The sequence below is a fragment of the Thamnophis sirtalis genome, unplaced genomic scaffold (genome assembly GCF_051295495.1).
Source record: "Thamnophis sirtalis isolate CommonGarterSnake01/CBP01778 unplaced genomic scaffold, rThaSir2_p1.2 scaffold_9, whole genome shotgun sequence".
Taxonomy (NCBI): Eukaryota; Metazoa; Chordata; class Lepidosauria; order Squamata; family Natricidae; genus Thamnophis; species Thamnophis sirtalis.
Window position 1 is genome coordinate 31,879,805 of NW_028261389.1, and position 20,455 is coordinate 31,900,259.

At 37.0% G+C, this 20,455-nt stretch overlaps 1 protein-coding gene across 2 annotated transcripts; it reads left to right on the forward strand.

Moving 5' to 3' along the window:
• Nucleotides 1-1,296: 1,296 nt before the first annotated feature.
• TEF (TEF transcription factor, PAR bZIP family member) lies at nucleotides 1,297-19,347 on the forward strand. Of its 2 annotated transcripts, none has more exons than XM_014074789.2 (5): nucleotides 1,297-1,463; nucleotides 10,258-10,578; nucleotides 12,180-12,400; nucleotides 14,458-14,669; nucleotides 16,234-19,347. In XM_014074789.2, exons 1-5 carry the CDS (start codon nucleotides 1,364-1,366, stop codon nucleotides 16,253-16,255), a joined length of 876 nt encoding a protein of 291 aa, XP_013930264.2. In that variant the 5' UTR covers nucleotides 1,297-1,363; the 3' UTR covers nucleotides 16,256-19,347. The 2 variants fall into 2 exon arrangements, with proteins under 2 accessions (XP_013930264.2, XP_013930263.2); XM_014074788.2 differs by lacking the exon at nucleotides 1,297-1,463 and adding an exon at nucleotides 8,523-8,794.
• The last annotated feature ends 1,108 nt before the right edge of the window (nucleotides 19,348-20,455 follow it).

Genomic DNA, 20,455 nt, shown 5'->3' on the forward strand with positions numbered 1-20,455 from the left:
TATTTAATTGTTCTCTATGTTTAAAAATGCTGTTGTATATTCATTTCTTTTATTTCTCAGAATATTTTTATGTAAATTCTGTTAATGAACATTAAAGTGCACAAACATTAGACTATTAGATAAATATTAGACAAATATTAAATAAATATGTTAAAATCTTAGGAAGAAAATAATTCTAGCCCTTCTTTATCTATCATAATTTTTTAAAAATCAAATATTCAAATAACAACTATTGATTAAAAAATAAGTTATACAGTGTGAGTAATGAGAACTGAAATTGCGGATAACTAAAATAGTCCCTTGGGGATATATGATAGGACATTTTGCTTGGAATAAGAACTGCAAACAATTGTAATGTTATGTGATGCTGCCCAAGGTACCTGTATTTATGTGTGACTGATCAGTTTGGTTGATCTGACTTCCAGTTAGGTTTCCAAAATACAAAGGTGTAGGGGAATAATCATTTTGTGTTAATCCATTCGAAATTTAGTATTGCTGTGTCCTTATTTTATTATTTATTTATTCAACTACAAATGTTTGAGATACTCTCAAAAACAATTTAATATATCCACAATTAGTACAAAAAATAACATCCTGCAATGATATCCGTACTGCCATCAAACATTTACATCTGCCTATTCCAGGTTCGTGGAAAGGATATTACTTTTCGTTTTCAGAATTGTCCAATTTTAGACTTTAAATATTGATCTTTCAAGTTATGATCTTCCCACAAAGTAGCTGATTTTTTTTAATATTATGAGATATAAAAATACACTGGCTGATCAATAATTACTAAAACTTTTTCAGAGCCTCAAATAAATTGGGCTTTTATATTAATACATTTCTTCTACATTAGTATTCTTTGTTAGCCAGCACTGAGTACTGGACCTCAGATTTGGTTCATCGATCTATTGCAGTCATCTTGCTAACGTTGCTCGTTCGCTCATATTTGCTATAATGCCTTTCTTACGACCAAACTAACTTGTTTCCGCTCCTTAGTTAGATAACTGTCCCAATTCTCTGTATTCTGATTGGCTGAGGCGGGCCTTATAAACCAGCTCAGGCAGCTCAGCCAATCCTCTTTTATTACTGGCCGATTGATTAAAGGGAGGGTGGGGGGAGAAAGTCGGTGAAAGAACGCTGGCTCACCTCTGATTGGCTGTCCCTTTCTCAAACTCCTCCCTCATTTTCAGATTACAGATTTTAGCCATGTAGTTAAAGATAGCCCAAGCTTTCAAGTTAATTTTGTTATAGGTTAAAAAAAAAAAGTTCTTTGCATTCAGGGGCTCAGTCAGCAGCCCAGAAGCCCTTTCCTTAGAAAGAGAGGGATTTCTTCTCCTTCCCGCCGGCCCCGCGATTGGCCATGACTAGCTGCCACAATAGCGGGGCCGGTCCCGTGGACTTTCCCGAGGTCCTGAAATCGCTTCTGGAATACCATCTACCTTGGACGGGCGCTCTGAAAGGTAGGACAACTCACCGCCACCCCACGCCTAACTCTTCCCGAGGCTGTAAGAAGGAACGGGTGAATGGCATCTCAGTATCTGTACGGTAGTTTTGAGCGCCTGACAATTCGTAGATTTCCCACGATCGGGGAAACGGCAAGTGACGCCAAACGTAACAGGCAGTTTAACAGCTATAAAGGCTGGGGGGGGGGGGGGCTGTGGAGTGGGGTAGGAGCCGAAAAAGAGGTAAGAAAGTGTCGGGGGGAGACGACCAAGTGCAGGATTGTGGGCCGTTGCTGACCCATTTAAATTCTCAGGCTTGTTATGTACTTTGAGAGCAGTTCAGAGACTCTCTTTTCTATTCTCTTTTCCAGAGAAACGTTATTTAATAGTGCTATTAAAAAATGACTTTCTGGTGAGAGGTTGGCTCTAGAGTTACAAGTTTTGAAACAATCCTTTAAGAAAGGTCTCTTTTTCTTTTCTTTTTTTTATAAAATATTTTTTATTGTCTTATATCATACATTTCCTTTCTATGTCAAGCAGTGTTCTCTCTAGGTGTCCAAGGTGTTAATATACAAAGTACAAGCATCACCATTAAAATTACACACACACATACACACACACAAACAAATATGTGGTAATATATAAACAAATATGCAATAACATCAATCATATTATATATCTTCCAGTATAAAAGTTCTCTTATTCTGATGAGGGTACAATTTTCCTTACTTCCTGCATTCCTGAATACTGGGTTAATACTTGTCTAAATGCTTGTCTAAGCTAGTTATAAATTTAAGGTACTGAATTTGAATAAGAATGCTTCATAACAATGTAACAGAAATATTGAAGGAGATTGCTCCTGTCTCCACCTCTTTCAATTTGTGGCTAATAACATTGAATGGATATTTTATGCCCCTATGAAAACACAGGAAATGGCCAAAAGTTATTGTTTAGGGATTCCTTGGCACAGATTTTTTTTAAAAATCACCGATAAGTCTGTCGAGGTGGCGCAGTGGTTAAATGCAGCACTGCAGGCTACTTCAGCTGACTGCAGCTCTGCAGTTCGGCTGTTCAAATCTCACTGGCTCAGGGTTGACTCAGCCTTCCATGATCCTTCCGAGGTGGGTAAAATGAGGACCCGGATTGTTGTTGGGGGCAATATGCTGACTCTGTAAACCGCTTAGAGAGGGCTGAAAGCCCTATGAAGCGGTATATGTCTAACTGCTATTGCTATTGCTTTATTCCTTGCAGACTTTGTTCCTACTGAGTTACTTTCATTTGCAGGTGACAAATCAAACTAACATGGCATGTGCAATATCTATGGGAGTAATTAAACTATGAATGCAAGAAAGAGGTTTCTTCTGCACTGGACGTTTTTTACTGCTTACTCTGGGGCACTGTGCATTATTGTTCCATGCTGTACAGAATATTTCTACATGTCATATGTATTTAACTATTCTGGTTAAGCTTTAGAGAGTGCTTGGTGTGTAGATTGACATGTTGGGTAAATTCTATGAAGTCTTTTCATTTTCCTGTTATTACTGTTACACTTTTATGAACTACCATGCATAACAGGTTTCTGCTTGTTTCTTACAGACAGTGAGATTACCTCTTTCTTTTACTTTGCTTTGAGAAAGTCTGCATCACATAAGGTTCATGTGCTTATAAGCTATTTTTGATTATTTGTTGTATCTTGGATGAATTCCAAATATTAATATTGGGAATTTGTTCAACTATTTAGATCACAGGGGGAAACAGTGATTATCTTTTTCTTGGGTTCAAGGGACACCAAGTCGAAATATTATTCTGTTTTATATCAATCTGTTGCAATTACCCATACCAAAAGACCCATTTTCTCTTGCAAACTACCTGTGTGTATGTATATGAATTGCTTGCATACAAAAATGAACTACGTTGTTATATCATAAAGTTCAATAATGGAAGAGAATAGATGGCAATTGGCAAAATAAAAAGAGATGTCTGGAAAGCTGTAGGAGATGAAGGAAAATTGGGGGTGACAGAAAGATATGAAGAGAAGAAAAATCTGAAATTGAAGCAGGTGGGATTAAAAGGAAATGCACACAAAGGAGAAGGAAAAATTTATGGTGAGGCATGAAAAATAAGAAATAAACCCAAGAAACTGATGATTGAATGAATGAGCTTTTACACTTTTATTTAGGGTTTGGAATTTAACTTTTCATTTGCCTGGGATTAACTTGGGACTGAATTCTTGCTTTCAGTAAATTAACATGATGCTGAAAAAAAAAGAAAACAAATATTCTGTGTCAGGCTCACTCTATGCAATATTCTACAACTGAGTGCCAAAGGAGAAAATCTTGTTTCTGGGCATTCCCTGCCTTGTTTTCAAAGACTGGAACTCATGAAATGATATCTAAAGAATTCTTTAACATCTGGACAAGTTTATGTGATCAGAGCTAAATTGAAAGAATCATATTTAATTATTAATTTCCAAGCACAATTAATGCAACTGTTTTAGATGAACAGTCCTTAAACTCATTCTTGGCAAAGGTTTATTTATGTTACTAAATCTACCCCTGATAAGTGCAGAAACATATTAAGGCATTCCCCAGTCTATTCCGCCTCCAATACATCCAATTATAAGGAGGCCACCATTACCCTAGTTAACCAACTCAACCACTGACTCCTTTTACATTAGAACTTGTCCTAACATTCAGTTGGAACCTGTAATTTAAAGCCATTATTGTATGTTCTCCACTTTGTATTCTGAGTCAGTAGAATACAGATCCTCTTCCTCAAGGTTTTACCTCTTCAGGTAATTGAAGAGGGCTATCATACTTCCTCTCCCCAATGTGAGCCTACAATTTGATGTTAAATTGAAAGATATGCGTTGATGGATATAAAATTTTAGATAGCTTAGAGACAGCAGTCTATTTATATAAATATTACACATTTAATTTAAAAATAAAAGCAAGAAACACCCTACTTCCTAATACTGTGACTCTGGACCAGAGACAGTTAACATAAATCAGATTATATAAGACCATCATGTAAGATTTCCTAGATAAATTAAGAATCCTTTGGCTCAAATTCAGGTTGTCATTGATGCTCTGTGTGTGTGTGTGTGTGTGTGTGTGTGTGTGTGTGTGTGTGTGTGTGTGTGTCTGTCTGTCTGTCTGTCTGTCTATCTATCTATCTATCTATTTATCCATTTATCATCTCTATCTTCCTTTATTCATATGTGGTATACTACCACAAAAATATCTTAAAATCTGTCTTCAGTAATAAAACTATAGAGCCAAAACATTAAAACAATGTAAATTTAAGTTAGCATACAGTATTGCCAAACAGATGGCAGGCCTAGAACAGATATTGATCTCCAAAGACTTGTCAGAACAACTAGATTTTGACAACTTTCCATAAGATGACTCAAGTAGAGACTCAGGCCAACTAGATATCTTGGGGAGTGGGTGGGCATTTTAATCCCGTGTATCAGGACAATAATGGAGAAAATTGCTTCTCTGATCCATCTTTCAAACTGAGATTAACCAGGTCATTCTCTCAAGCACAACAAATAGTACCAATAGGGGAGAATTTTTATAGTTTAGGATTGAAATGAGGAAGCCTTGGTACTTTGAGCTTGGTTGTTGTCATGCAAATGTTTCATTACCCAAATTAGGTAGCATCAATGTACTGAAATGTCTGTAAGAAAACAACCAAACTGAAAGAGCACCAAGGATTCCTCACTTCAATCTCTCACAATAAATAGTCTGGTTAAAGTAACTTGGGGATGTTCTGGCTCAGTGGCAAAGACACTGAACTTGTTGATCAGAAAGATCGGCAGTTCGGCGGTTCGAATCCCTAATGCCGCATAATGGAGTGAGCTCCCATTACTTGTCCCAGCTTCTGCCAACCTAGCAGTTCAAAAACAAGTAAAAATCCAAGTAGAAAAATAGGAACCACCTTTGGTGGGAAGGTAGCAGCATTCCATGCACTTCGGCATCTAGTCATGCCAGCCACACGACCACAGAGACATCTTCGGACAGCACTGGCTCTTTGGCTTTGAAACGGATATGAGCACCACCCCCTAGTGGTGCGCTAGAACCTGGAAGTTTGGCTTTTCCGGAGCGCAGCCCTAACGAGCAAGTGTGCGTGTGACGTTTCCACACGACCTTTTCGGCACTTGGTGCCAAAAAGGTTCGCCATCACTGTTATAGGCTATAAATATGCTAGACCTATAACTTCTAGGCATTTTTTTTGTTAAAACCAACAGCTCAATTGTATTTGAATTTCAAAAATTGCTTCATATATACTATTACGAAGCTAGATGCTCCCCATCCTATAACTATGCCGAAGTCCTAACTCATAATCTTGTTACCATATTTTGTATTCATAACCTGATATTTTATAAGGTAAGCAGAGGCTGAACATCTTTTTGCAGGCAAGAAGATGCATCCATTAAAAATCTCCCCTCTCTTCCATTACAGATTTCATACAATCCTCTCTTGCCTCCAGAGATCAGTCTTATATCAGTCAGATTTATTTGAATGTGAATGTGATTAAAATTGGGTGTCATCTGTATAGTAATAATAAGATTTCAGCCAAAATCTCAACAAGGCACATACCTTGATTATCATGTCATTTTTGTGCTGAGGAAATATTAAGAATGTAGAAATCTTATTATGTCTAATTATATTATTCTGAGCTCCAAATGTCTTGCTCAGCGATAGTTCCATTTTGCTTACATAGGCTGTAGATAAGTTTAATAAATTATTATTGCTGGAGGTGGGACTGAACATGCAATATCCAGTTGAATTTTTCAAAAATATGGAAACAGCTGGTGTTGGTTTAATGATCAATAGGAATTAGTATCAACTATTTTGTTCTAACTCGACTAGTGTATCCTGGAAAACTAGTCTTTGCCTCTCAGTTTCTTGAAAAACTTTACTAATCCCTGTTGAATTATTAAAGTAGGGTAAGAAAAGAATGATATGAATACTTGTGCCAATCAAAATAACCCATGTACTAAAGTAATGGAATGTCATGCTCACTTGTAACATTTAATGTTAAAAATTCCCTTAAACCAAATTTAATTTCTAGTGTTCACATAGTTTTTTTGGCAATGATGTGGAAACAGTTTGTAATTATCTTATTTTGGGATGTTTTTTTCAAGGCCCAGTCTAGTTTTATCATTCCTGGTGACTTGCTCTCCAAGGACTAGCCAGATCAGCTCAGTTACTTGCTGTGACCAGTAATGTTTAGTATTTATTTAAAAGAGCATTTTTGAAGAATCAAATGTTAATATTTCTGCAACATTTATCAATCTAGGAAAATCTTTATTTCTTTCTGCTCCCAAGGAAATTATGTTCAAAATGGGCAATAAGGAAGATAACATCAATGAAAGGGTAACTAGTGTGACTACATATGTAGACCTTTTTCTTTTGTATGTCACTATTTTAACTGGATTTTTTTAAAGGTTCAGCCCCAAGGGTGTACAGCTGCCCAAGACATTTTGCAGTTTGAAGGATAAGACTGTTTTCCCTCCCACCCCATTTGCTAAATCAGTTGGATGGCCAACAAGAGTATTCTTTTGATGTCATCAAAGGGACAGCATCTTCATTGGGCCTATGGTCAGACCACTGACTGCCCTATCCTGAATAGCGTACTGCCCACCTCATCCTGCCTAATACCAAGGCTGGCTCTGACATAGAAAGGGAAACACACAGCATGGTCTCCTGTAAGCCAAATTCAGTTGGTGTTGTCTTTATTGACACGTTTATTAGGGCTGGGAATGGGTTTTGGCAGCAATACAGAAAAGGGTTGCAACTGCTTTCTTCTGGGATATTCCGAAGCCCTGGAGTCCCCCGAAGCCCATCCAAACATTAACCCAACTGACCCTACTGAGCCTCTGAGTTTTGACAAGGCTGGTCGCACACTGCCATCTGCTGAGACCAATATAGATAAACAAGCTTCAAAAGGACTGGAAAGGGAAAAAAATGGCACCAGGTTTAGGAAGACAATTCTGCTAAAACATGAGAGAGAGTGTGTGTGTGATTAACAAGAGGAAACACGGCTGAGTACAATTGGTATCACGCATAACACAAACCACCCTGGGGTTTTCTAGTTAGCCTAAGCTTGTAGGAATATAAAAGCAAGGATTCGATCTACTGTAATGTTCACAGATCAACGTCTCCATTTTGCAAATAGATTTGTACTTGCAACGAGCTCTTGAGACGGGATTAAATGGTTTTATCCAAGTGGTGTTTTCTGAATGACTTGAGTTGTGGGTCGGCTGAGAATGTGTTGGTCCAAAGACCAAACGAATATATACATTTGCGAGCGTGACGCTTCCTCAATCACGTTTGGCGGTTTCTCCTCCGCTTCCCGCTCCTTTCCGCGGAGAACTTCGACAGGGGTTGGACTGGATGATCTCCAAGGTCCTCTATTAATCTGTTATCTTGGGCTCGTAGGGATTTTTGAGTGGGCTCCCGTAATTGCCAGCCGATCACGCCTTTTGACCACCCCCGTGAGGAAATATAGTAGAACCCAACCGGCGGGCCACAGGTTCGAGTAGCCTGCTCAACCCCGCCTTCCTCTCCCCTTCACCCCGCTCTTTTCCGCGCCTCCCTTCGGGATTGGAGCGGAGGCCTTCAGAGCCTCCTGACGGCCGCTGAGGTCTGCGAGCCGATCTGCTCCTTGGGTCCGTCCCAGAGTTCCTTGCAGGCTCAGAAGCTCCGCCTTGCCGCTATTTCTCCGATAGGTGGCGCACCCGTTGGGGTCATTTGAGGTTTAGCGCTGGAGTCGCTCGCCGTGTTTTAAACGCTGGGAGTCTCGGTGGGGCTACTGACGCCAGCGGAGGGGAAAGGGGCGGTGCCCGCATTCTCGCGAAACGCTCCTCGCTCCGCGGCACGTGCCAGGACTCCGTTCAAGCTTGTCGCGGAGTGGCTGCGCTACCAAGCCAGTCCCACCTTTCGGCAGGCACAGCCAATCACCGCACGAGCAACTCAAAGCAGTCATGAATAATAAGTGTCTCCCGGGCCCTCGGAGGCGCGCCGAGGGAAGGGGCGCATGCGCTCTTGTCAGCTCCAAGGGGGCAACGGTGGATTTAATTATTTTTTTTCTTTTCCGCGGCGTCCGCTCCACTGGCGTCGCTTCTCGCCTCCTTCTTCCCTCTGGGTCTCCTGGGGGAGGGGGAGCTCGAGCTCAGCCGATCGGCCCCCTACGTGTTAATAGCATGTCCAGCCGCGCCGCGCCTCAGGAGGTGGCAGCGGACACCGCGGGAGCCGTGCAGCAAGAACGGGGTCCGACGGGCGCTTTCCCTTTGGTGCTGAAGAAACTGATGGAAAATCCTCCGCGGGACTCACGCCTGGGTGAGGGTGGCGGGAGCGTCTCGGGGGTAGACTCGGCCTCCGCGAAAGGAAATGCGCGATGGATCGGAGGGAGGTAGCGGTGGAGGGGGAATTGCGGCGGCGGCGGCGGCGGCGGCTCGTGCCTCAGTTCGGACGGGCGCGTCGCATCCATTTTGCCGTGTGGCCTGGCGGGCGCTGGGGCTGCTCCTGGTGGTTGCCTCCTCCTTCCCTCTGGGTGGAGCGGAGCGCTTCAATCGCCCGGCACCTGCAGCCCCCGTCGCTTATGGGCGTCTATCCGGGACTGTTTTTTGAAGCTCGGAGCGCGTAAGGCAGGCGACGAGTCCGCGAATTGTTTTCCTGAAAGTAATCTCCACTTAACGGAGCGGGACTTCCTTGTGATAACCGTGAACAGGACCACCGGCCCCGAAGGGCTGCTGGAAGCACATTAGAGCACTCTGCCTTTGGGGAAGCGGTTGGATTTCAGGTTCCCGATCGGTCTGTTCCACTTACCTATTGCAAAGTATAAGCGCGAAACACACACACACACAAACGTTTAGTCTGGGAGGGGATTTCTTTCTGTTTGATTCTGAAATTGTCGGGTCATATACCTCTTTCCCTTATCTGTCAGGGGAAGGCTTTGCTGACACTTGCATGCTGTCATTATGTATTTTCTTTTTAAATGCTTTGAATTAGTCGTCTTTTTTTATCAATGGCACAAGAGAAGAAAGTAGTAATAGCTAAACTGAGCAGAAAACATTAGTGGTGATTTAATTGTCAACACTTTGTTCCTCAGCTTGAATAATCAAATCTTTGTTTTAAATATTCATTTATATGAAAGTAGCTCTGATACCCTCTGTCTTACATTTTTGAAATTCATATTCTTTTGAATTAATTTCTTAACATTTATAGTTTATTTTGCATTTTACATTGCTATAATATTAAGAACTAAATTCTGGTGCTAATGATGCAGAAATATTAATCTGTTTAATTAAGATATGCAATTTTAGTCCTATATCTACATAACTAAGAATACAATTAGTTGAACACAAAAGGATAATTTTCAGGAAACAGAAAACTGACCTACGGTATTGGTTTGCATCTTTTATGCATCTTTATATTTTTAGTGCTTACAAATGAACATTTCATCACACATTCCATGCATTATTATATTATTTGCTTATGAAAGGGCTATATATTAAATGAGCCAATATATTGAAAACCAACTTTATTTTCTGTTGGTTCATCCTCTCAAAGGTGACTGATCAGATTTCTTTAGCAAGTTCCAATTGGCTAACCTCCATGTAGATTGTTTTGGCAGCAGTACAGAGTCTACTAGTTTTGGGGGGATCAGCCATGGTCAACTAGGTGTTACTATCCATAGTATTGATACAGCAAATGGTTCCAGTTCTTGGATCATCATATAAAAATGAATGGTTAAATATAGTTCTGCCTAAGACTAATATCATCATTCTGTTTTCTTCTAGATAAAGAGAAAAAGGAAAAACTTGAGGAAGATGAAGCAGCAGCTGCAAGTACAATGGCAGTCTCTGCCTCTCTCATGCCTCCCATTTGGGATAAAACTATTCCTTATGATGGGGAGTCTTTTCATCTGGAATATATGGATCTTGATGAATTCCTGTTGGAAAATGGAATCCCTTCCAGTCCTGCTCATCTAGATCTGAATCAGAATCCCCTCCTGCCTGTGGCTGAACTGGAAGGAAAAGAACCTTCCACTGTTGTTTCCACTCCACCTGCATCATCTTCCACAGTGGTTTTCAATCTATCAGAAACAACCAAAAACTCAGGTGTGTTAAGGGGTTCAAAAGGATGCTGCACAAAAAAAGGTTGCCTATGTTGTTTAATTGGGTTATTAGTTTAATTGCAATGCAAAAATCAGAAAAGTAATTAAATGGTTAGAATGAGCAATTTGCTTGTCGTGCAAAATTAAACCTGAATTTAGAAATCGATAGTTCAGTAATACAGAATCTAACAAAAATAATTTCAGAGCAAGTTACAAGGAAGAAAAACTAATATTTCACTGGTTCATATTATTGATTCTATTAATATTATGTAAACGAGATGAAAGTGGTAGCGCTGTGTATGCTACTTTTTGCTGGAAATATGTTGTTTTAATTCAAATAAGTGTAGAACTATTGTCAAATCTGTCTTGTTTGATTAGTATTAATATATGTTGCCTTATATGCTGCTATATTAAAGGCATTTATCACTGGGTTTCAGACTTAATGGTGAAGGAGGGGAAAATATTTTGCCAGTTGCCTCCTCTCTTATATGTGATACATTATTAAAGAAGGAAGACTCAGTTTACATTTCAGTGGAAATTAAATTATTGAAGTTATATGGAAACAAGCTTAGTAGTTATAATTCACACTATACAATTTTACTTTGCAGCATGCATTGAAAATATGTATTTGAATACATATGTTTGGAACAATCTAGAAAAATGCTTATGCTAGATAAAAAAGTATTATTTGGAAACTAATTTTAAAAATGTTAGAAAATATAAAGAGAAATTGCATAAAAGGCGTATGAATTTACTGATAAAGTGTAGAAATGTTGTGGTTGTTTTTGCTCATGTTCTAATGTTTCCCTATTATCATATATCTGAATTCCTCTATGCGTCAGTCAAATGTCCAAAGGGTATAGTACCAAAATATTTCCTTGCAAGTGAGTAGATAAACAGATTGTGGTTGTCCAGAATTCATTTTGACTTAAAAATTATACTGTGTTGCCTTTACTAAACAGTACTCTCACCTCATCAGTTTTGTTTTCTAGACCTAAAACTCTTATTGAATTGTAGTGCATTTGTGAATAATTCTGAGTTCTTAATAATTTCTGCTGACCTCCTTTCTTTGGTCCTTTTTTTGTTTCATCTTTATTATTTTTTCCTCTTTCCTGAAGAATTTCTGTTGGAAGACCATTACTTCCCACTTTCATCCAGAAAAAATGTGAAGCTTCCTAAGGTGTAGGCCAACTGTGTAGGCTCCTAAGATGCAAGATAAGCTTTTGGGAATATATATGAGAATAGTTCCATGCAGATGTTAATTCATAGTTTTAATTCCTGAAATGTTTTTCTATGCCAGATAAGTTATCTATAATCAGATTTTCACATATTTATTTGGAGAGCCATTTAAAGTTGCTTTCCCTCAATATTCTTAGTAGACATAGAAAAAATGAGAATTCTGAAAATTAATACCACTGTCTTCCTTAAACCAAGGCTAAATACAAGACTTTTCAGTGTTGCATCCTCTTTATGTGAGTGACCTTTCTTCAGTGAAAATGGTATTGTACTACATAATATATTTTTTGAATAAAGGGCCTTTTTAATGTTTCTGTTTTATCATCTTCTTCATGCTGCTCACTATTAAATTTGTCTTCCTTTTTCCAGAGTCCTCTCCAGATGATGAAAGGTTGACTCCTAGCCCTGTTGATCCAGATTGTGTTGAGATTGATGTGAATTTCAACCCTGACCCTGCTGATTTAGTGCTGTCCAGTGTGCCTGGAGGAGAGCTCTTTAATCCTAGAAAGCATAAGTTTGCTGAAGAGGACTTGAAACCACAGCCTATGATTAAAAAAGCCAAGAAAGTCTTTGTCCCAGATGATCAAAAGGTAACTGTGTTTATTCTGTTATTGCTTAAATGAGTGATCATATTTCAGAAGTACTTGAAATCATGTTTGTTGGCTGCAAAGTACATTTTCAACTATCCTACTGGAGTTTCCCACAATTGAGTCTTTATAATCAGCAGATTATTTGTTCTAAAATTCTGGTGGATTTAGTGTGAGTTTCTTGAGTAATGGCAATTTACCATCTTCTTACTTGTCCCCAGAATGTAATTTAACAACATTGCTAGATTTAATGAAGGATACTTTGTTTCATTTGTTTCAGATTGTTGAAATCCAGAAGGAGGATAATTTAAAACATTTTCCAAGGCTTCCCCAGTGAAAGATAATTATTATAAACTAGTCAGGCTGAACTTCCCATTGTCCCTTAATCTATCCTTCTGAAGAATTCTTTGCTTTTTCTATACAGGATTTTCTGCTGCAGTTCAGCTTCAAGAAAATAGGGGGAGGGGGAGATGTGTCAAGTCTATTTTGACTCTTAGCACCTACATTAGGGGTGTCAAACTAGATTTCTTCAAGGGCTGGATCAGCATTGTAGTTCTTCTCTGTGGCCTGAGGGGGGCAGACAGATGCCTCCTGCAGCACTCTGCTGGCCAAAAATGGGCCACATAGCCTGTTTTTAAACAGTTTTTGGGTTGTTTTTTGGCCCATTGGGCCCATTTTTTGGCCCAGTTTCGGCTGCTAGAGTGTTTCAGGAGGCCATGGAGGTTGAAAACAAGGTGAGGGGGTGTGCATGCGACCAATTTTAGCTGTCAGAGGCACCACGGGCCAGTCCCTTCATATTTCCAGACCGGCCCCTTGGGCCAGTTTTAAGCACCCCTGCGGGCTGGATCTGGCCTGCGGGCCTTGAGTTTGACACCCCTGACCTTCCAGCAGTTTCCTTTGCAATAATTTTTGCAAGTTTCACTTGTCTTTTTTCTAGGGCTGAGACAGAGTGACCCAGAGCCACCTGGCTGGGCTTATGTCTAAGACAGGACAGTCTCCCAGTTTCAGTACTTTTAATTACTACATCAAACTGATTCTCCACTGAATATTACCTCCTTAAATAAGTTTTTGGGTTTCAGTGAATGTTTTTTATGGAGGAGAAAAATCATGAAGGTTTCTTGCTTAGAAATTCATAGAATCCATCTTGTTCCTTTTGCTTTTCTTCTTTCCTCTCTATTCTAAGGAAAGGTTACCAGTTTATTAAATGAATCAGTATGAAAGCCAACCTCTTTGAGGGAAGTGACTGTTCCTTTCCCAATTTAAGGACAGTATTCAATTTGTTATGTCTAAGCTTTGCCAGCAACTAGATATTAATCAGAAATTAAATTTACCTTCTTAAAGATCCTTGATGGAATTACAAGGGAAGAGCTAGTTTGTTGTTGTTGTTACGGTGCTGGCTTGGAAACCATGAGATGTAAGTTCTATTCCCATTTTAGCAATGAAATGGGTGACTTTGGGCTAGTCGCTCTTTCTCAGCCCAATCTACCTCCCTGGGTTGTTGTTGCAAGAAAAACAGGAGCAAGGCACATTGGATCTGTTCGCTGCATTGAGTTACTTATAAAGTAATAAAGGTTGGATAAAAATCAAAGACACGGTCTGATTTTTATCAATTCAATTAAGTTGATTTATAAATTGATTTTGAGAGCACTGTGATGCCATACCAGAATTAGTGATTTCTCATGTAGATGAACAAAAGTTGCCATTAGGTAAAAGGTAGTCAGAAAATTTAAAATTTTAATTTTAATTTAAAAATTGGTGTGATATTTTACCTGACTAGTTATGGTCAACCACAGTATTTTTAGTCAGTTCCTATGCCCATTTTTAAAAAATCTGTTATATCATAATATTCTGGACCACATTTCTGAGGAATCTTCACATGTAGCCCTCTGCACTTCATTGTAGTAGCCTAATCTGAAGGTTACTCGAGCTTGGATAGCAATAACTGTGGGCAGTAGCTTGCAACAAGTCCAGTCATATTTGGTCATTAGAAAAACTAGGTAATGGATCAAGAATCAATATCTGCTAAATACAAAACTGTCAATCTGATTATTTCCACATAGGATGAAAAATATTGGACACGGCGGAAGAAAAATAACGTGGCAGCCAAACGATCTCGGGATGCTCGGCGCCTAAAAGAGAATCAAATCACAATCCGAGCTGCTTTTCTGGAGAAGGAGAACACAGCCTTGAGGACCGAAGTTGCAGAACTACGGAAAGAAGTGGGAAAATGCAAGAATATTGTCTCTAAATATGAGAGCAGATATGGATCCTTGTAAGCAAACTCTTTCCCTTACTGTATTTAGTCCTATGAATAGTTTTCTATAAAGACATAGAAATAATAAAGCACTTTTGTTATCACTTAACCAAGTCACCTCTGCTAACACAACTTGATCAGATTTGATTTTTGTGTTGCAGTATGTCACTTTTTAATATTTTTATACAACATATTTACAGAGCTTGACATTTGTAATAAAACAAGTATAATTTGATGAATCAAGCTTGTCTGGGTTTGCTAAACTGGTTCTGGTATTGGAAAGAAAATTTATTTTATTTTACTTTATAACATATTATATAATGTGGAATAAATGATGCATTAGAATTGTTCCCTTATTTATTAACAAAAGAAGTATAAACAATCTGAAATACTTAACACAATTTCTAATACTATGTTGAGGAAAGTATATATTTCAGGCCCAAGTTATTTATTTTTAATCTCTACAGGAACACAAATATGTATGCTTTCACATAAACCATGCTATTGAGGTGTTATTTTGGATATTATAAGTATCTTTGGAAGTTGGAAAACCTGGATGTTTATCTCAACTCGCAATAATAATTACCTCCAACTCATTTGTGCTAGTTTTTAAAACTAACATAAATGATGAAGGTATGGTTCCAAGGCTCTTGAATGCCAGATACATTTGATATAGCAAAATACATTTTTGAAAGAGTTCACTTTTGTTACTTTAATTAAAAGTTTTAAAAAGGTAATGATTTCTAAACTATGCTGTCAAAGTAGCATGAGTATAGAGATTGTTTTAAATCTTTTAAAGCAATTCTTTACAAAAGGCTTATTGTTCAATATAAGAAAAGGTTCTTCTTGCATAGTTTGATTGTAATCCCTTTTTGTAACCTTCAGACAAACAAAGTCAATGTGGAAACCAGATTCACTTAACAACCAAGTTATTACTTTAACAACAGTGATTCACTAAACAACTGTGGAAAGAAAAGTCATAAAATGGGGCAAAGCTCACTTAACAAATTTCTCACTTAGCAATATAAATTTTGGGCTCAAGTGAGGTTGCAAGTTGAGGATTACTTGTATAGCAGATATAGATATAATTGTATCTATTAAAAAACAACCCCTTATTTTAGAGTTTTTCTTTATAAAACAGGGTGAAGGAGAGAAGGAATTAAATATTTGAACTGGATTTTAGACATAAGGAAAGCTAATGTTTGGGTTATTACCTTTATTTTAGATAAACAAAGGTTAGTTATTTTCTGCTGTACACATTATTTTTCACTCTATCTTTTTCATAGAAAAATCTACAACAAATAGCTAGTGTCAGATAGGGATCAACAATTATTTTAACCTTTGATATTGTTCCTCAATAGAAATGAAAAGTGTTCTGATATTATGCGATTATGAGAACTTAGAATTGTTCTATTTTATTATTATCTTTTTCTTGGTGCAGTTGGCTGCAGTTCATTATTAGTTTAAAATTCCTTCAGTAAATGAAAAGATACTTTAAAATAATAGATGATATCACTGGAAATGCAATGTAACAAAGTACTGTCTTATAAATAATCATATTCTTGCTTTGCTTTGTTTAAAGTGACTTATCCGATTCCGAATGATGCATCTTTAAAGACTCTTAAAATCACAAAGAAACTAAACGCTACACATGAAACCACCTGCCATCAAAGTGAACAGTGAGACACATGAGGTATTCTACACAAACCATCTGATCTGATGACTCTGCTTCTCTGCAAGTATCTCCTAGAACTACCTAAGGGCTGAGCATGATGAAAAGACTAAGATTTCTAATTCTACACTTCCCTTTGTACTGCTCTTTTCCTTGTTGTGGCAATTTGCAGTACATTGTTTATTTCTTTTCAACCATTTGTGGTGCTTGTGATTCGGAATATAGCCTGAGCAAGCCTTGGCTTTGCAAGGTAACTCTTAGGAGGAAAAAACACATTTTATTTGAAAATCCCTTCACTAAATAAAAAAGTTAAACATTCTGCTTTAGTCTAGAAAGGGGTATTGATATTGCCTCCAATCATTATTAAGTAATAATATTGTTCAAACAGAAAATATAAGAAATGGACCAGAATATATCCAATATCAATATCCAATTCAATATCCAATCAGTGAAAAAAAACAAGCACCTTAACATGCACTGCATATTATCAAATGTTGGCAGCTGTTTCTGTCATTCATAATCGTTGACATTAGGTCTTCTTTCACTCATGAGGGCCGCACTGATCTGAAACTGCCCTGCCCCGTGTCCTGTCAGTCTGTGGACTTTGAGAAACTGAATGGATTAACTATTACTCCTGTGGTGGAGCAAGAGGAAATCCTGCAATAATCATTTGTAGGATTTCTTTGCGTGGTGGTGGTGGGGAGGGGAAACAGCTAGCTTTCCATTGTTGGATCTCATGCTGTGGAAATTCTTCCCTACTGCCACCAATCTCCAGTTTTTTCAGGGGCAGTATTACTGTTCCCACTGGTTGATATGGGTTGTGGGCTGTCTGCCATTTTTTGTGCCCTTCCACTAATCATCCTGAGGAATGCAGGTCTAATTCATGGTGGTCAGAGCAGAGTTTTCAGGACTGCTACTCAGGATAGAGTAGGAGAGATGAGATAGATTTGTGCAAGCATCCCAAGATTTCTAAACTAGCATTTTTCCTTTCTGACATCTGACAATACTCTGGTGTGATTACTGTGCTGATGAGCTGATGCATTTTCACAGTATGCTCTTTGTAATAAACAGTGTAGTTTGTCCTTGTTTTTCTGAACATACTTTTAACCGTAGTATTTAATAAAAAAAACATTAAAATTAATAAAGGGCAGATTAAAAAGATGTAATATGCAATAATTTTAGTCCACATTTTCTCTATTTTACATGGAGAGAGAGATGAGAACTCAATGTCTAATTTTCTTTATTCAGTGAATCATTTAGTTTGTATTAGCCCATCAAAGGAGGGGTAGTTTTTTAGATTTCTGAATTGCAAATGATGATGATGATGATAATGATGATGATGATGATGGAATTATTTGTTATCTTTCTTAACATTTCCTAAAGAATTTGTGAACTTTCATAAAAGTTTCATTTAGAACTATAATACTATCACGGAGAATAATGAAATATAATTCTGACGCATGCCTGTCAAGTTGCAGAAATAGTTGATAAACCACATAGCAAAGGTCGAATGGTGATATGGGAATTACAACTCTGTGGAAATTAGAGTTGTAATCTACATTAAATTGTAGTGTATCAAAATAATACATATTTGGATTTATTTATTAATGACGAACACTCAGTTAAAGTTATTTTAAAAGCATATAAAAGATGAACATTGCTGTTTCCGGTATAGTTCTAAGGTAAAGTAAAAGCTTATTCAGATCGAGCCCACCTCCTGGCAATTTCATGAACTTATCCACACTTTTCATTTTAGAATACAGACTATTTTTTCCACCTCATAGGCTAGCTTATAGACTTGGTATTGCTTGGTAATTTCCAGTCCTGATGCTAACAAGATCCTGTTTAGCTTTCCAGGTCAACCAAGGTAGGCTAGAACTTGTCTTTCCTAAAATGCAGATTTTATTGTTTCTAATTAGTAAGCAAATAAAGATGCTGTTTCAAATTCTATGAATGAGGACTGTAAAAATCTGAGAAAATTAGTATAAATTTGAACAAAATAATCATAATATCAATCATCTCATGCTTCTCTAAAGACTGTGCTGCAAATTCTTATAACTTGCATTTGGTACCAGATTTCTAATAACTATGATACAAATGCAGCTTATAATAATCTATGTGTCAGATTTCATTAAATTCTCTTTCTATAGTTTGTGAAGATTTTATGAATGAACAACATAGTATAATCTAGCAAAGATTGTAAGAATATGTTAAATAATATTGTATATATTTATGTAACTAAAAATCTTCAGTAGCAAAAATACTATTAATTATTTATGGCCTGCACATATAGGCCTTCAGTAGTGTAGCATGCTATGTTTGAATATCATGCTATAAAATATATATACAACAGAAAAATTGCAGTATTTGACTTGCTTTTTAGTTGCTTGGAAGTCTTACAATCACTTTATATTGAACTACAAAACCTTGTGAAATTATATAACAATTTCTGAATTTTGTTAGAAATAACATTGTCCCAATTAAAAACAAATTTTAGAAAATTAAGAGAAACTAAATTAAGAGAAAATGTATAGATCATAAGCACAAATAGGTCTACCATCTTTTGTAACTTCATCTTGGTAATTCCATTGTGGCAGAAAAACATATATATACTTAGTATTATGTATCCAAATAAGTAATGGAAAATGAAGGCAGTGTAGTAGATGTGAAAATTCTTCTTTATAAACTAGTATGATCTACAGTAGACAATAGGAAAAATTTGTGAGCAACAATGAGTTTTGTATGGGTATTCAGGTTTTATTCACCTATCACTGAATAGCCCACATGTTATGAAATTTAGTCCGGGGGTGAAAAATTCATGAAATAATACAGGAATCTAAGTGATTTTGAGGGCATTCTAGACAAAATTGCAAAATATTTCTTAAATAAATTTGAATTCACAAAATAGAGAGAAAAGTCTACTAGTACTGTTTTACTTGTTTAGTAGGAAATGTGTGTTTTTAGAGTTTACCATGCCTGCCATGCATTATCTTTTTTCCTCAGTTTTCCTTAAGATTTCAAATGAAAGACATTTTAAAAATATTTAAAACAATGTATGTCATAGGGATCTTTCTATATGAAACATTGCCATTACAGATATTTTCTTTTGCACTCTACTAAATACCAGCTACCAAATATTTGAGTTTTTTGACAAAAGGGGTAATAGTGATACTGGGAGTTTTAGCCATCTCATTTAGTCAGTTTAGTCATTGGTTTCCCTTTGCTTTTTTACCATTTTGTCTATATTTATCATTTAAATAACAACCAGATACATAATACCGTAGTAATTTGATACCATAAAGAAGTAACTCATTACAGTGGAGAATAACATATCCATTTTTATTCAATTGTATCCATCTACCTGTTCTAACATTTTAAAAAAATTATAAACTAATATTCTTAAATAATTGATTTGAGTAGGCATAGCATAGTATTTTTTTTAATTGAATATTTGTGTGAATCTTCTACTTTGGTTTGTCTTAAAGGAGTTTTTGCAGTTCTCTGTGATCTCTGTACAGATTTTGTTTGAAATTTTGATAGAGTCTCAGTTTGGTATAATTCATTCAAGAAATAGTTGATGAGAGAGTTGGCTTATATTGTGAAGTCTGAAGCTTCTTGAAGCTTTGATATTTAATCTATGTTATCTTTGTTGCCATTTTGTATGATTGCAAAAAAATCAGCGAAATCTCTAGCTTTTTAAAAGTACAGTATATATTTATTGGCAATTTTTCTATGTCCTTTTTGAGCTATATTGTATTGTGCTGCCTGTAATAATCAGGTATTTTAGATATAGAAAGTGGAAGCGAATAAGCAGGAAAGCTTGCAAATATATTATTAAAATGTTAGAAAAATATTCTTTGAATAACCAAAAGTAGCTGATGCTGCACTCTAATACTCTTGCTTTGGGTATTTTGTTTGCTTGTTTTTGATTTAAAAAATCTCCAAATATTTGCTAATCAAATCAGTTCATTTGCATTTTAACAGTTCTTTTTTTCAATACACAAGTGAAATGCATTTACATCCAACTCCTTTACAGCTTTTATTACAGTACAGATAGTCTTTGATTTATGACCATTCATTTAGCAATCATATAAAATTACAATGGTGCTGAAACAAAATGACTTATGACTGG